The sequence below is a fragment of the Limulus polyphemus genome, unplaced genomic scaffold, assembly GCF_000517525.1.
Source record: "Limulus polyphemus unplaced genomic scaffold, Limulus_polyphemus-2.1.2 Scaffold2692, whole genome shotgun sequence".
In the NCBI taxonomy this organism is placed as follows: Eukaryota; Metazoa; Arthropoda; class Merostomata; order Xiphosura; family Limulidae; genus Limulus; species Limulus polyphemus.
In genome coordinates this window covers 137,185-153,261 of record NW_013668302.1, presented here as the reverse complement: position 1 = coordinate 153,261, position 16,077 = coordinate 137,185, and the positions used below count along the sequence as shown (strand labels likewise).

Below are 16,077 nucleotides of genomic sequence, written 5' to 3'. Positions count from 1 at the left end.
AATCAACTCCCCCAACCATGGCACAGGCCAGTACCATCCAAAGACAATAACATCTGTAAGAAGAACAAGGGATAGTCCAGGAGAACACTGGAACCAGCCAATTAATTGTGCAGTGACCAAAGACACAGACTGAGCAATTGAGGGAGGAAGAGATCAACCTGCCTCCATGGTATGACTTATGTTGATTGGTTCACTCTAATCCAAAACCTCGATGCCAGTAAACAACATCTGTGCAAAGGTAGGACGAAGACACCCAATTGAAGTATGAACTGCAAGTGCAATGACTGAACTCTAGTGTGAAAGTAAAGTGGATGAGGAGGTCACATCATCTTGTAAGGAGATGGCTCAACTTCAGCTGATGTGTAAAAGGAAGCCTGAGGCAACATCATCTCACAAGGTGATGACTCTATTCCCCTGGTTTTGTAAATAGTAGCAGGAGGCCACATCAACCTAGAAGGTGATGGCTCACCTCCCATGAGTATAATAGGGATAAGGAGGCCACATCAACCAGAAGGTGACAGCTCAGCTCCATTAATTATGTAAGTGTAAGTAGGAGGTCACGTCAACGAGAAGGCAATGGCCCAACTCCATTAGTGGTGTAAGTGGTAGTGGGAGGCCACAGCATCCTGGAAGGAGATGGCTTAACTTCAGTGTTGGTGTGTTAATGATCAGGAGGTTATGTCAACCAGCAAGGCAATGGCTAAACTCCTCTGGAGGCCATGTCGCATCTATGCCAGCAGAATACCACCACACTACCCTTAACTGAATGGTCTGGGGAACTCATTCAGAAGGGTGCTTCCATGGTCCACCTCCCCAGCAGCTTGGAACTGAAAATGGCAAGGACTCCCATACTCCACTCGAATAAAGGAGGGTGAGAATGTGTTAGAGAGCCCAGAGGAATGCCATCACCGAAGACAGTGCAATGGGTGACCACAAAACCCTATTTTGAAAAGCAGGCTATACCTGGTTATTCACACAAGGCATGGCAGGGATGGGCAGCAATCCCCATGGGTGGTATGGTCCATGATGAGCATGTTTATGAAGATATGACATCACAAAGTTATTCACTCATAAGTGATCTTGTGGAACACCCTATCTCAACAGCGAGCATGAGTACCATGGACTAGTAAGCACAAGTCAACATGGCAGACAGTACAGATTCAGAGTTAAAGAATACTTGGACTGGCACCACTCGCCACAGAGCAGGATCCATGATAAAAAGGGAGAGAAAAGGCCCCTGAAAAAAATGTAGAAAACTAATCATTCAAAGTCACTCTAAAGTCTAGAGAACAGCCACAAGTGATAGATGAAACCCCGATGCAAAGGAAAGCGTGATACGATGAAGATAGCGGGAGATGATCATACTGGGAAGAGTAGGCAAAATGAACCACTAGGTGAACCCAATTCATAAGGGTAGAAAGGGAAAGATCACAAAAGGAGAAGGATTGACACTGGACAAATAGAGAGTTGTGCATACCTGGAAAAGATGCAGTACATGCAATATAACAGAAGTACATCCAGATGTGGTCGAGGGTAAAGATGGAATATAGAAGGCAGGGAAATAGGAGAAAAGGATCAACAACCTTCTCAAGCTGCCGAGGTTTTAGGAAGTAAGGAATGATCGGGATAAAGGAGATTATAGGTAGGGTGATAAAAGGTAAATGATACATCTATGGTGAACAGGCCAACAGAAGAAGGAAATAAGTTTAAGGGACCAATGACATAAGGAGCATGAGGAAGGTGGTTCAAAAGGAGGTAAAGTGAGGGCATGGAAGACCACATTAATGTCCCAATCGGGAAAGGCAGGTAAAATCCTGAAGGAACACATGAGCCCAGTAAAAACAGTAGAAAGGAAAACCTTAGTATCTGGAAAAACGGAAGGTATGGGATAAGGCTGCCCGACATCCTGAAAGTGAGGAGACCAAAGAACTATGATCAAACAGCCAGGTGAGAAATTTTGTAACATGAGCCACAGATGTCTTGTCAGCAGGAAATCCTCTGCTAGCAGACCAACAGTGGAAGATTTTCCACTTATGTTGGCAGACTTCTAAAAAAGATGGTCATAATGAACCAGCTAACAAGAAGGCAACTTGATGAGTGAAACCAGAGCCTCTCGCCAAGGACCAGACAAAAGCCTGACATGATGATGGAGGACGAGGAGATTGGGATGTAGGAGGTTGGCAAAGAAGGGAGGGAGAAAGTGGAAGAGAAACTGGTGGTATCAGGAGCAGATGCTCTAACCTGGGAATCCAAGGTTGTGCTGGCCAAAAGGGTGCTATCAGGAGGACTTTGCAAGGAATGGAATGGACCAGAGAAATCACCTGATGCAGCAGCCAGATTGGAGGGTACACATACAAGTGTTTGGCTGAAAGCATCGACTGCCAAGGCCTAGGGATATCGTACAGGTAACCAAAAGAGGGGTAACTTGGAATTGAGGGTCGTGGCAAAAGTATATAATTGGGGAGAACTCAAATGATGGCAAAGGTCTCGGAAAACGAGACAATCCAATGCCCAGACTGTAGGATATATCTGGTCCAGTCATGATCTGTGACAAGACTGAAAGCACCAGCCACATGACATGCAATAAGACGAATATGACGTGCCTGGGCCAAGTATAAAACCTCCAATATCCAAAAACAGATGTCTCTGGACTGGGTGCCCTTGGTGGTTGATATGTGCTAACACTGTAGAATTGTCTGAATGAAACATTACCAGACAATGACGGACGAGAAGGAAGTGATGTAAAGCTTGACGTACTACCAGAAGTTCGAGATCATTGATATGCAAGACAAATTCGTCCACAAACTAATGGCCCAAAGCTTCCACGCCACCCAATCTTAAAGGGATGCATCCATGATCAAATGTAGATCCAGATGTGGGGGAGTAAGTGGCATGGCCATTGACTTATGAGCTTTATTCAGCCACCAATGCAGTTTTTCTCGCAGGGAAGGAGGAAGGGAGATGATGGTGGAAAAAGATTCTCGAGCAAGGTTCCATCTGTTGTGAAATGCCCATTTCAGGGATCTCATGTGGGCATGACCAAGAGGGATAAGAGCAGTCATGGAGGACCACTTCCCCAAAAGTGATAGAACCCCATGAGCAGTAAGTGACCAAGTCGAGAGGGCTCTGTGAACTAAAAGTTCCATGGACCAAAGACTTAAAGGAGAAGGCATGGCATGACTGATATTGATGTAAAAAAAACCCTATATGGACCAGGTATTGTGTAAATTGAAAAAAACGACTTCCCCAGTTTGATCAATCAGCCCGCTCAAGCTGCCACAGAAAGGAGTTGGTGGGTATGAGTGGTCAATTCCGGTTTGGAATGAGGCAGCAGGAGCCAGTCATCCATGTAATAATGAAATCGCATTTTCAGAGCATGAAGATGATGATCAAATGCCCAGACAGTGCGACAAAACACATAAGGAGCCAATGCAAGTCCGAAGGGAAGGGCTCAAAATTGGTAAACCACCCTGAGATGGACAGAACGAAGATAAGGTTGAGACTGCTGGAAAATCACGATGTGAAGCACTGAAGCATTGGAGACATCCATTTTCATCATCCACAATCCCAGTTAAAACGCCCATCTCAGGGTAAGAAAAGACTCCATAATAAACTTGGGAAGTGCAATGAAGCAGTTGAGGTGAGATAAATCAATAACCAGCTGCCAATCCCCGGTTTTCTTGGGGACCATGAAAAGATGGGGAAAACCCCCAAAAGGTGGCCGACCAGTTTGATAGCCTACTGCGAAAGCAATTCTCAAACTGCCTCTGACAGATGCTGGCACACCATGGGATCTGGAGGAAGAGGAGAGGCAAGGAGGAGGGGAACTGGAGAACGAATCCTTCTGACAGGACCTGTATCACCCACTGATCCTCAGTGAAGGGATGGCAGTGAGGAAGAAAGTCTAATGGTCAAGCTCCTACCAGTCCCAACCAGTATGTTGATGATGGATGTTTTATCATCGAGGAAAAGATGTTCTCCGACTAGCAGGAACAGGTAAGGGTTGGGAGAATAAGGACGGGAGATGGGAATAGGGGCATATGAGGCTCTGACTGGGACAAATGGGCGACAAAGGATGCGAGATGGATTGCCATTGGGCTGATGTTGCCTGAGGCTCAACAGTTTCTGGGACAGCACCAAAGACATGACGTCACAAAAATTGAGCAAGATGTAAGTCCTGTTGATATGGAGAGGGTAAACTGACCTGGGCCAATACAGCATCCCTACCAATACCAGCAAAGAAACCACATGTGTAATGACAGAGCCGAGAAAGAAGTGCAAGCTAATATGGATAAGAGAATGTGCAGGGTATCTGCAAAAAACCCCTCAGGATTTCTGTAGAGTGCCTCAGAGAGAAGATGTATGGAAGAAAGATACTGTAGAATGGTGGTTAGGGTAAGATGAAGGCGAGAATATTGGGCATGGGTAACACTAATATTATAATTGGGAGCCACCCCTCAAAGAGGTAACAAGAACCCAACAACCGCTGATCCAAAAATGGATAGTCTGCATGGTGATAAGAAAAGGCGTGCTGATATGAGGGCCTTGGGGAGTGCGGCATGCTGATCCCCTCACTTAATTGAGAGACAAAGTGACCAACATGTACCTGAATATCTGGGGAGGGAGGAAAACCAAAAATGATTGAAAAGAGGTTTCATGTAATAAAGAATGTCGAGGGGAATAAGATATAGGGGAATGGAATAAAACATCACAAACCTGAGACACCAAATCCGTGAAGACTGAATTGGGCCTAAGTGATTCCTCAGATAGAAAGTGGAAAGAAATGGCAAACTCTGAAGGCAGGAAAAGACAATAAAATCCTTGTAATTTTGTAGAAGTCCCGCCAATTCAGGAGAAGCCTTGTCAGGGGACAAAGGTTGATCCATGTAGTGTTCAGTATCCCGATGTATAAAAGCAGAAAGATCTACCGTCGGACTGTCTGCATATGAGGCCTAAGAAACAACATTAGTTGTTGGTGTGACTCCCGAAGTGGTAACGCAAACTTCGGAATTCATAATGCAAAACAGAACTCATAAGTGAACAATTATTGCTGAAAGAGATAGCGACAAATTGAATAGGTTTATAGGAGAAAAGAAATTAAAAGCTATATTCAAAAATACATTTTTCTGTCATCACATGCTAGGACTAGCACACAAGAAAAAAAACAACGTCTGAACTCTAATGCTGCCAAACGAGAAGTGAAGGTTCGATAGAGGAGTTTAGAGGGAGTCACGTGAGCATGTCAGGCTACTATTGGTTAAGAGATGAAACATGAGAGACATGTTGGAATATGATATTTCCAACAGAGGGGGTGCAGAAGGTTTGTGGCGTGCATTATGAAAAGTTTGCATATAGAGAGCAGCACTGAACTAGAATAGCTAATCTTGAGACAGGAGGTATGTACTGTATCGGAAGTTACAGAACAGGTTATTTGAAACAACTACCGATTATCTATAAGGATTTCTGCTAGTTGAAACTATACAACCATTGATATTAATTGCATGTGATTATAATTACTATATTTTTACCTATAACACTACTATATTTATGACTGTTTGTAACAATTAAAATTATTCATGTGTAGCTACTACACTTTAAATTATATTGCCATTGTTATTTCAGTAGTAATAGTTTCTGTAAATAATTCTGAGTGCAAAAGTGTAACATTCGACCTGGAAATTTCTACTTATACACTCTACAATATTCTTCAACCTATGTGTAATGATTTCTGATTATATTGCTATATATATATATATATATATTTACCTGCACAAGCCAGCATATCCATCCAAAACATTTCTACCACATATTTCATCCTTCAGACCTTGGGGAGTTTTTTTTGGTTCTACAATACTACACTGTTCATTCATCTTCTCACCAGTAGGTGGTTCTGTTTCATACATTATTCCACAATCCTAGATGTGAAATAAAATAATATACACTATAAGACATTACATAAGGATGTAATAAAACTTTCCTGTAACTGTATAAACCTTTTCCTTACGAAGAGCTCAACAAGCAACAGCCAAATCACAATTCAAAGACTAGTGATACTAAACATGTATAAACATTAAACCCACAATGTATATTATATAAACGTAATGTAATATACAGTCCACAGTCTTATTATTGTTACAGTTATAAGTGTATTGATATGTACTACATCTAAATTCCTTGAAGGCAACTAAAAGTTTAGTTTTTTAATTATTAACAAAATATTTTTTGGTGTATGAAGCAGATTTAAAACTAATAAAACCAAATATTTTTCAAATTTATTATACAGGATGAGTTCCATTTAATGTGAATCACCTTTAACAACAATATAGGCAAACAAGTGTAAGGTCTTTCAAAAGTTCTAAAATTTTAGTTGGTTATTGTAATGATAGGATAATGAGTGATCTACAATAATATGAAAATATTTTAAGACTGTTAAAACTAATCTAGCAAAAATCCTAAACTTTGCATTATTTTCTAAATTCTATCTCTTGTGAAAACTATTTTTGATAAGTCTTGACAGCTATTTAAATTGAATATTTTTTATCCTTGTAACCCTACTAAAAAAGTGGCTCTGCAGATTTCCAATAATACTGTATACCATATATTATTTCTTCAACAGCTGTAATGAATAAGCTATGCAACAGTTAAACCATCATTAAACAGAATCTTTAAAATAAAACACTGATACTGTAAAATGTTAAGAAACAGTGTTGTCTGCCACAGTTAATCAAATAAAGACTGATTTTAGAAACTTGTTGAACTTAAATTACAAAACTAATAAAAAATTGTCCTAGCAAAGAAATAATGGTTGACATATGTCATATGAGGCTTTATGTTTATAAGGAATTGAAGTAAGTTATTAGATGCTGAACTTAGAAATCAAGTTTAAAACAATTTTTCAAGAATAAGTAGATATTGAGTAACTTACAGTTAAAAGCTTTTGTAATATGACAGCATTTTTCTTACGAAGATAATACAGACAGTTTCTAAGGTGGTGGCCATGGAAACCCATTTTCAAACACTGTTGAGTCACATGGCACTTCTAAACAAAAAAAAAAAATAAGAACAAGGATGCTCAGTCTCTTTGTCAACTTAATGTATATTAGCTACTGTTATGAAGTGAAGATGTTTCAGTCTATTTGTCTACTTAATGTATATTAGCTACTGTTATGGAATGAAGATGTTTCAGTCTATTTGTCTACTTAATGTATATTAGCTACTGTTATGGAATGAAGATGTTTCAGTCTATTTGTCTACTTAATGTATATTAGCTACTGTTATGGAATGAAGATGTTTCAATACATTAAGTAGACAAATAGACTGAAACCATAACAGTAGCTAATAAATGAAAATGCTCAGTGCATTTCTCTACTCAATCAATTAATAGTAGCAACTGTTATGGAATGGATATTTTCAGTTTATTTCTCTACTTGATTTTAGGTTTCTTTATTCATTCATACAATAAGAATTAAATACTCCAATGTTAAGATAAAATTAAAATTCACATTTAGCTTCATCTGTTATTATTTTTTAACATAATAATAAAAAAATATTTTGCATCTATTTTCTCAGTCTCTTTAATTTCTAAAATCTGGAGTCTCAAAATGAAGAATAAAATTTCCATTACAAAATAATCGTAACTCCACATGAATGCCAAACTACTTGAATATAATGTACTTTATCATTTTTAAACATAATTTAAAAAATCCTTTAAAACAAAAAATTATGTAAAACTTGTTTTATTCTACAATGTTTTCCTTAACTCTTTCTCTACTATTGTACAATCAAAGCACTAATATGCTATAAAAAATAAATATCTAAGTAGCACCAGGAATTTGAATTTGTATGTGTTCTGTATTACATTCCAAATACTTGCCCTTCCAATTTTGTACTGTGCACCACATCCACTACAGAAATCAAACTGACATTGAATACAACGAATGTGCAAGCATCCTCCTTTAGCTACTGAATATTTGTAGCTGCAGTTGGGACAATCTGTATAACAAAAGTTTAAACAAAAAATTCCTTAATTGATTTTATTGTCTTCAAGTAAGCTTAAGAATTATTAATAATTGCTTGTAAGTATTTTAAAATCACTATATTCAACGATTTAGAGTAACAAAGTGCATATTTTTCACTTCTAAGTTATGTAGCAAATATTTTGAATTTTATTAATTGCAAATGTTACTTCTAAACTGTATAGTCGTAGTTTCATTATCCCTGAAAAAATGTTATTATTAAATTCAACAAAAGGAATATTATAGAATAAGAGAACATACTTGCATTGCATATAACTTGAGAAACTAAATGTTTATCAAAATATAACGTTGATTTTTCTGTTTCATCTGGTGAACTAAGGAACCATCAGAGAAGGTTTAAATTTGTTGTAAACTTTACAAATTTATGTCAATGAAATATAAGAGTTTATCATTCTTTTATAAATGCATAACTGGAAATTTCAAACTCAAGGAATATTTTTCAAACTATTGTTAACATTCATACAGAAATATTCTCACCAATTTCACTGTCTTCCAATTGTCTTCCTAAAGCAGCAGTTTGTACATCTACCTGATGTGTCTCTGCCCAAGTATGAAATTGTTTGCAGCTGATACCTTCATGTTGTTGTAACCACTATAAAGATGAATAAGAATACCAAGTTTTTATAGATACTATGACATTGATTCAAAGTTTTATCACCAATTATATTAATGAATTTTATATGTTATCTTCTGTTTAATTACAAATATACAATTCAATCTACTGATACTTTTTGTTTTTACACTATTGTTGATATTACAGTGTTATTTCATAGACAAATTTTGTTTTTAAAATCTCCATTATTCATGTAAGTAAAAGTTTCAATAATACAATTATTGCTACTATTGATATGACCACACCAAAGTAACATACTAAATCTTGAAAACTTTCATTGATGCCCAGTGAAGGCTTTTGGTAAGAGGGCTGAAAGTTTGTTTCTTTATTTGTTTTAGATCAAACCCATAATGGGCTATCTGCTGTATCCACCACAGGGAATCAAACTCCAAATGTCAGTGTTGTAAATACATAAACTACAACTGTCCTACCAGGGAACAAAAGCCAAATTATCACAATTAAAGAAAATGTACTTAACGTAGTGATTAGTCTGTGTGTATTTTTTAAATATTAATTTACCTATGTTATGAGACTTAAGAACACATCTGACTACTACAATGTGTTTTATGAACATACACACGCACATATAAGCTGACAAAAGAGTAGCAGATGCATATGGTTAAGTCTACTTCACAGATAATATTATGGTCACTATATGATAAGTTCTAACTTTGTTATTAGTATATGAAAATGATACAAGTTTGTATCCATTATTTCTTTTCCAAAGATTGCAAAGATTATTATTAATGTAGTATCAGGGTGTACTAAATGATTTCCAGTACTTAAAGTTAACTAAATTTATCTTCTTTTATATTATAATTTCTAAAATTGGAATATAGTATTGCTCAAGAAGATTTCTAACTTTACCTTTCCCCAGGGGCTAATTTGGTCAAGTGGAGATTAGGCACCTTCTAATTTGATTCTCTTAAAGGAATAACAATATACTTTCTAATTAGCATGTTGAGTTATTCTTATTTCACCGAATTGGACAGTAGTTGTGGGTGGACTCACCCATTATCTTCACTTCCCATTAGTCAACTGATCTATCAGGCACTAACCACTGTTTTATTGTATTAGAAACTCAAAGGTTTGTTTTCATATTTAAAACAGCTTTGAGGCCTGAGAGAGCAAAATTCACACAGAACTTACCTAGAATTTTACCAAGATTTCAGCAGATTTTATATACATTTTCTTAAATATTTACTAGACTTTCATGAGATTTCACCAAGTGTTTCTGCAACTTTCACTTGTATGAGAGAACTCTTTAAAGTTCTCAATCTCATTTGCTGGTAACAGGTTTGTATATTTTTGTGTAGTTTTACTTTTTACTCTTTAAATTTTTTTTATAACTTCAAAGTTAACTTTCATTTTTATTTGTGCAGGCACCATTTGGTTTTCACCTATAATTTAGTTAACTATTTAAGTTTGACAGTGGAAAAATAGTGTATAACTTGCCACACAGAAGAGTGTAGCACAGCTTTTTATTTATAGTACAGTTTATTATTATTAGCTAGTAAGGTTTAGTAGAAAGTTAACTAAGTGCATTATATTTTAACTTGGGGATACTCTGTTTGTCATTCTTTTATTTTTATGTTGTAGACTAAGTTACATGGGGAAAGGAGTACACCTACTAGCAAGAATCTGTTAATTAATAAACTATTCTTTGCTCTTGCTAGTCACATGCATTTTTGTTTTTAATATAGAGAATTAAATGATCACCTTACATTGCATCTATTAAAACAGCAGTCAGTTTTTGTCTGTCCTTAAAATGTGCTTGCACTTCATTTCAATGGATGTGAACAAAAGGCAGATGTAAATATAATTTAGTAGACATTTTGTACAACATGTTAAAAGCTTATCAAAATTTATAAGAAGGTATAGTGTTAGGTCATAGAATAAAATTATAAGTTTATTTAATGATTGTATTAAGTACAGTAAAGTTTAACCCTAACTAAACTAAAGCAAAAACATCCACAAGATACAGTGTTAAATTATCTCTTTATTGAATACCTTATAAAGGCTAAGATAATTGGACTTCTAGATTTCAGTGTCTGGGATTAGAATTCTTTTGTATTATTCTAGAAATCCTATATTTAAAGAAGTACTGTTGCAATAAAGACACTAATTTGACTTCAATTGTTTTGCAGGTCTCTGCTTTGTTGTTTCTGTGTAAATTGTCAAGGTATAAATTAAAGATTGGTTATTTGTGTAAATCTGCATGTCCTGTCTCATTCTTTGTGACCCAACCATCACACCTGTCAGGAAACACACCCACATATGAGATCTGCTTTCTGAGCAATATTTTGTGACTTTTACCATTGTTTTTTTATTTTCAACAATAATCAGCAAATACAATTAACGAGTATTCTCTAAAGAATATATTGTGACCATGTAGTCATATAATTTCTGAAAACAGTGAGGGGTTAATATTAACAATTCTAAACATTATTTGTGTATTTTATATCCTAACTACAACACAGATTATTTATGATTATACCCAATTTTTGTGTATTCTAATCTCTCACCTACTGGGTTGTCAGAGTATGATTTGCAATGTTCAGTTGCCATTATTTTTATCTATCATTTTAGGTTTCATTGTTACCACTATTCAATTTGCCTGATCATAAAATAAAATAAAATTACACTATGAATGACTGCATCTCTCAGAAAACAACTACTTTTAGTACAGTATTGTGTCAACAATACATCAGATAGTTGTAGGTTGTAGCCAAAAAGACCTTAGTTAAAAAAAACTGTTTACTGAAGAATTCCTTCCCCAATGTCTAGATAATATGGATTGATAACCTGAAGTCAGTTTTCTGATAATTGGTAACTGCTTGGATTCTCCTAGAGAAACAGGTCATATTTTGATGTATGTGTTGACCATACCTTTAGTGGCCCTCATCTTGTTTCTTAGAAAATTTTCTACAATTTTTAGTTGAAAAGTTTGTTACATTCCAAACTGTTTTTATTATTCTATTACTTAGATAACTTTGGTGAAGTAACTGACTTGTTAACATGCTTTGGATTTATTTCACTCTATCCTAATATCCTTGCTCTTTTTCAAAAGACTCATGGCTTTTCTATTTTGATTATTTATCTTCACACTAAGCTTAATACTGTTCTGTTGTAACACATTTGCAACCTCACAAAATGCTGCATCTCATGACACTTACACAACATCCTAAAGTAAGAACTTGTCCCACTGCCAAAGGTTTTGTCTAGCCACTCTCATGTTCCTGATACACATGATTTAAGTTATCAGCTACTGTTTCCCTAAACATAAATACTACATTGTTAAGAGTAGCACTACATGGTTAGCAGCTATTATTTGTCCCTAAAGTTAATATTTTCCTTATCTGAAAATGTATTTCTGATAGATGCTTACTTCTCTTCACAGAATAGCTGTTATTCATGTGTCTGCTTTTGAGATTTTATGCATGCCACTAGCCTTGAGCTATCTCCCACCTAAGACCTCTGTTATACCATGTACTGTGCTTGTGCATGATTTAAATTTATGTAACAGTAGTCCTCCACAGCCCTCGTTTTTTGATTAACAAAAATTATGTGTACCAGTGGTGGGAAAGAAGGGTAGAAATGTGTGAAGATAGATACTATCTATCAAAAACACATTTTCAGTAAAGTAAAATGTTAACTTTCAAAACAATAGACTCACTTTTCTGTACACTGATGTAGTGAAGGAGTCAGTGTAATTGTAGAATTTCAGATGAGCTCCTTTCAGAGAAGAAAACTGAAGGGGGAAACCCTCAGAGTGTGACATCCTATAGCAAGGGCTTACTAGAGGGGTAACACTTGTGGAAGACCACATCCATCTCATGCAGGGAAAACTTTTCACCAGGACAGTAGTATGAAAGGAGGAAGCCAATGTATTGCTGAGATGAGTGTACAAAGACATGATCTACAAAGCATTTGCACACAACAGGTGGGTTGAACATGAGGTGTAGTGTGGCTAGAACAGTGATTAGAATGTAGAGTTCTGTTGAACAATTTACTCACCTTACATACAGGAACAGGGACTAAGTCCCTTCCTGTTGTGTGAGGAGAATACTTTGCCTCATCCAACTGGCTAAACCATCATGAAATTGGCATATTATATAAAAGTGACTTGCTGACATGGACACCCCTGCTCTAGTTCCTACCACATTGTGCTGCTCAGACAATCTTCATAGGAATTCTACAACCAGTAAGAAACTCTCCCAGTCAACCATCCTAGTAGCTAGGAACTGGGAGTGGCAAAGGTCTTCCATGCTCCACCCTCAAAGACCAGAGAGGGAAATTTCACAATGGGGTGACTGGAGAAGTGCCTGGACCCAATTGGGCCTAACCACTGCAAATATCTTTTACTGTAGAAAGAGCAATGAATTACCATCAAATCTAATTTAAAAAGGTGGCAAGCATGATTTAGGGATTTGGGCAGACCCTCCTCTGGTGCAGGCTTCTTCCTTGATAATGCATGGAAAATGTGGTCTGGGATGGACAATGAAATATATATATATCTAATGTATAAAGCTAAGTTTGTGTCTGTTTATTCACACCCTTCAGCCCCTACAATAGTAGGCCTATAAAGATATGGAATCAGCAGACTCAAGTTTAATGTCTGTGACGTAACATTTTTAGTGTCAATGAAAACTTTGTAATCTAATTTTTTTCCACAGAAGACAGGGAGGATTTTTGGTCTGATTTAAGTCGAAATGATGTCAGAAAAATTTATGTATATATTATAGAGAAAGTAGAAAAGCCTGGTGGTAGAGAGTGGCAGATTGACCAGTGGTAAAAAATATGCCACTTTCACTGATAGACAGAAAGAGAAAAAAAGAGGAACAAGAATGAAATGAAAAAGGCTATGTGGTCAGAGAAACCTAAACCACAAGCAAGGAACCAGACAAATCCCACACATAAAGAGGAAGGGAAGACATTCCTGGGTGAAATAGAGAGGTATGAAGTTGGAGCAAGAGTGACCAAGATGGAGACAGAGGAAGAGGTGCCCTGGATACCAATTGATGAAGAACAGAAAATGGTGCCACCAACAGAACTTGACAAGGGGTGTTGCAAATCAATGCCAAGACATGTAGGAGAAAGCAAAGAGAAGGGCACACATACAAAATGAGATGAGACCAGTCCTGGTTGTAGGCATCTAAAGCCAGACTTATTAGTCTCAAAGTGGGTTCCTTGTCATCGAATTCAAAGCAAGACTTGCTAAGTGAGGTACCAGGGACCAGAATAGGGGAAGTCTGGTATTGAGAGGAATAGCAAAGGCATTGGTTATTGGCATGCCCAACTAGAAATAAATCCAGTGATATACTTGAGAATGGAATGGCCACTTTCTAGGAAGAATCCTGTTTGGTCGAGAGAGATGTTCTGCTACTAAGTTCAAAGCACCCAAGACATGACAACCTGTCAAATGAACCCAATGAGAGTGGGCCCAAATAGAAAGTCCAACATGCAGAATCAAAGGTCCCTGGTGCAAGTCCCAATTTAATGACTGATACAAAAATTTATCATAGAATTGTTGGAGTGGACCACAATTCCACAAGACGAAGTAGAAAATAGGAACATGCCAGATGGGTGGCCAAGAGTTACAGAACATTGATGTGTAAGATATGCTTCACTGGAGACCAAACTTCTGAGAACATGGAGTCGTCCACAGATGTGCTTTAACCCATAAAAGATGTTCCAATGAAGAGATAGGAATCCATATGGGTGTGAGTGAGGTAGCAGTGGCATGATCCAGTCACCAAGACATATGACTGGAAATAGAAGGCAGCAGTGTCATAAGAGAGAATAGAGGATTGTGTGAAAATTTCCAATAATTACTCAAAGTCCACTGAAGTAGCATCATATGAACTCCATTCTAGATGGATAAGATGTTCTAGAAATGCAAGCATCCCCAAAAGAGATAAGAGGTGACAAGGACAGTCAAGGTGACTAGATGCTCCATGTTCCACAGACAACTGGGGAAATGCTGAGCCCAATTGAGTTGAGAATTGAAAGACTCCAAGCTGGGCCAAGTATTGAGTCAAAATCAGGAATGATTTGGAAAACATGATAGGCAACCCAGATGAGTGGCCTCTTGGAGGTGAAGTGGCCTTGCTGAGAAGGAAACCTCACAAGAAGAGGCAAGAAGGAGCTTATCATCCATAAAATAATGGAAATGAAGTCTAAGACTCTGGATGCAGTGAGCAAACACCCCCATGATTTGGTCGAAGACATAAGGAGTCAAAATGATTCTAAAGAGGAGAGCTTGAAACTGGTCCAAGGAAACAAAGAAAATGGCAGAAAAAGAGAGAGAGCAATCATCAGAATATGTATAAAGACAGAAAGAAAGGACTAAAAGAGAGGAGGGTCGCGGGTTCAAATCCCCATCCCACCAAATGTGCTCACCCTTTCAGCTGTGGAGGCATTATGATGTGACGGTCAATCCCACTATTTGTTGGTAAAAGAGTACCCCAAGAGTTGGAGGTGGGGGTGATGACTAGCTGCCTTCCCTCAAGTCTTTCACTGATAAATTAGGGATGGCTAGCACAGATAGCCCTCATGTAGCTTTGAGTGAAATTCAAAACAAGCCAAACCAAACTAAAACAGAGGAAGAAACCCCTTCATGTTGAACTACGGAGCCACCAGGTAGTGGTTGAGAGAGAAAAGGTCAGTGACTGGATTCCAGTCCCTGGTCTTTTGGGGGACAACAAAAAAGACAAGAATAAACCCTGGAGAGGAGCAAAGGACCCTTTAGCTGGCTCTCATATCCAAAGGATCTGATACCACTGTCTCAAGACAGAAGATGCTAAGATTCGGAAGGAGGAGGAAATGGAACAGGAAAAGCAGACAGAGGAGGAAGAGACAAGAAGTGAAGAGAAAGGTTGTGTGTAAAAACCTGATTGACCCTCTGGTCTGCCACAAAAGGGGTCCAAAGATCTACAGCAGAAAACAGATGAATCTCTATGTTGCCTGAGCTGAATGGGTACAAAGGGGGGAGTCACTAATGGAATATGCGGTGGTTAACTTGATTGAAAGGAGGATAGTCAAAAGTGGTAGAGGGTCGAGGAATGAGAGCAGATTCATGAGGTTGAGATAGACAAAAATCAAGGAGGAAAGGGAGGACTGATGTCAGGCACCCTTGACCTAAGTCTCTAAGGCACTAAAAACACCCCCAAAGACTTCATGGCAAAGATGAAGGAGCCAGACAGAGGTCATGGAGGTATGACAGAGGAAACAAGTAAGCAAGGACAAGGCAGAAGATGAAACCCTGGCCAAGGTATTGAAGAGGATCGACCATAGATTCCAATAAAAACTATCAGAATCACTGTGTAGGGCTTCAGATAAGAGATGAGGAGAGAGAACAAAGGAAATACGTAAGAAAAAGGTGAAGATGAGAAAATTGAGCACTAGAGAGTGTTACTGGAGATGGGG

At 37.6% G+C, this 16,077-nt stretch overlaps 1 protein-coding gene across 1 annotated transcript in view; it reads right to left on the bottom strand.

The window, feature by feature from the left end:
- Positions 1 to 5,766: 5,766 nt before the first annotated feature.
- The window catches only part of LOC106467650, a gene marked incomplete at its 3' end in the record, with an annotated part of 86,460 nt that continues 76,149 nt past the window's right edge, over positions 5,767 to 16,077 (bottom strand). The window contains exons 22-25 of the mRNA XM_022395846.1: positions 8,514 to 8,628; positions 7,874 to 7,992; positions 6,926 to 7,039; positions 5,767 to 5,915 (exon numbers count right to left, since the gene is read on the bottom strand). Of these exons, the coding sequence (XP_022251554.1) occupies positions 5,767 to 5,915; positions 6,926 to 7,039; positions 7,874 to 7,992; positions 8,514 to 8,628 (497 nt within the window). The remainder of the gene's footprint in view (positions 5,916 to 6,925; positions 7,040 to 7,873; positions 7,993 to 8,513; positions 8,629 to 16,077) is intronic.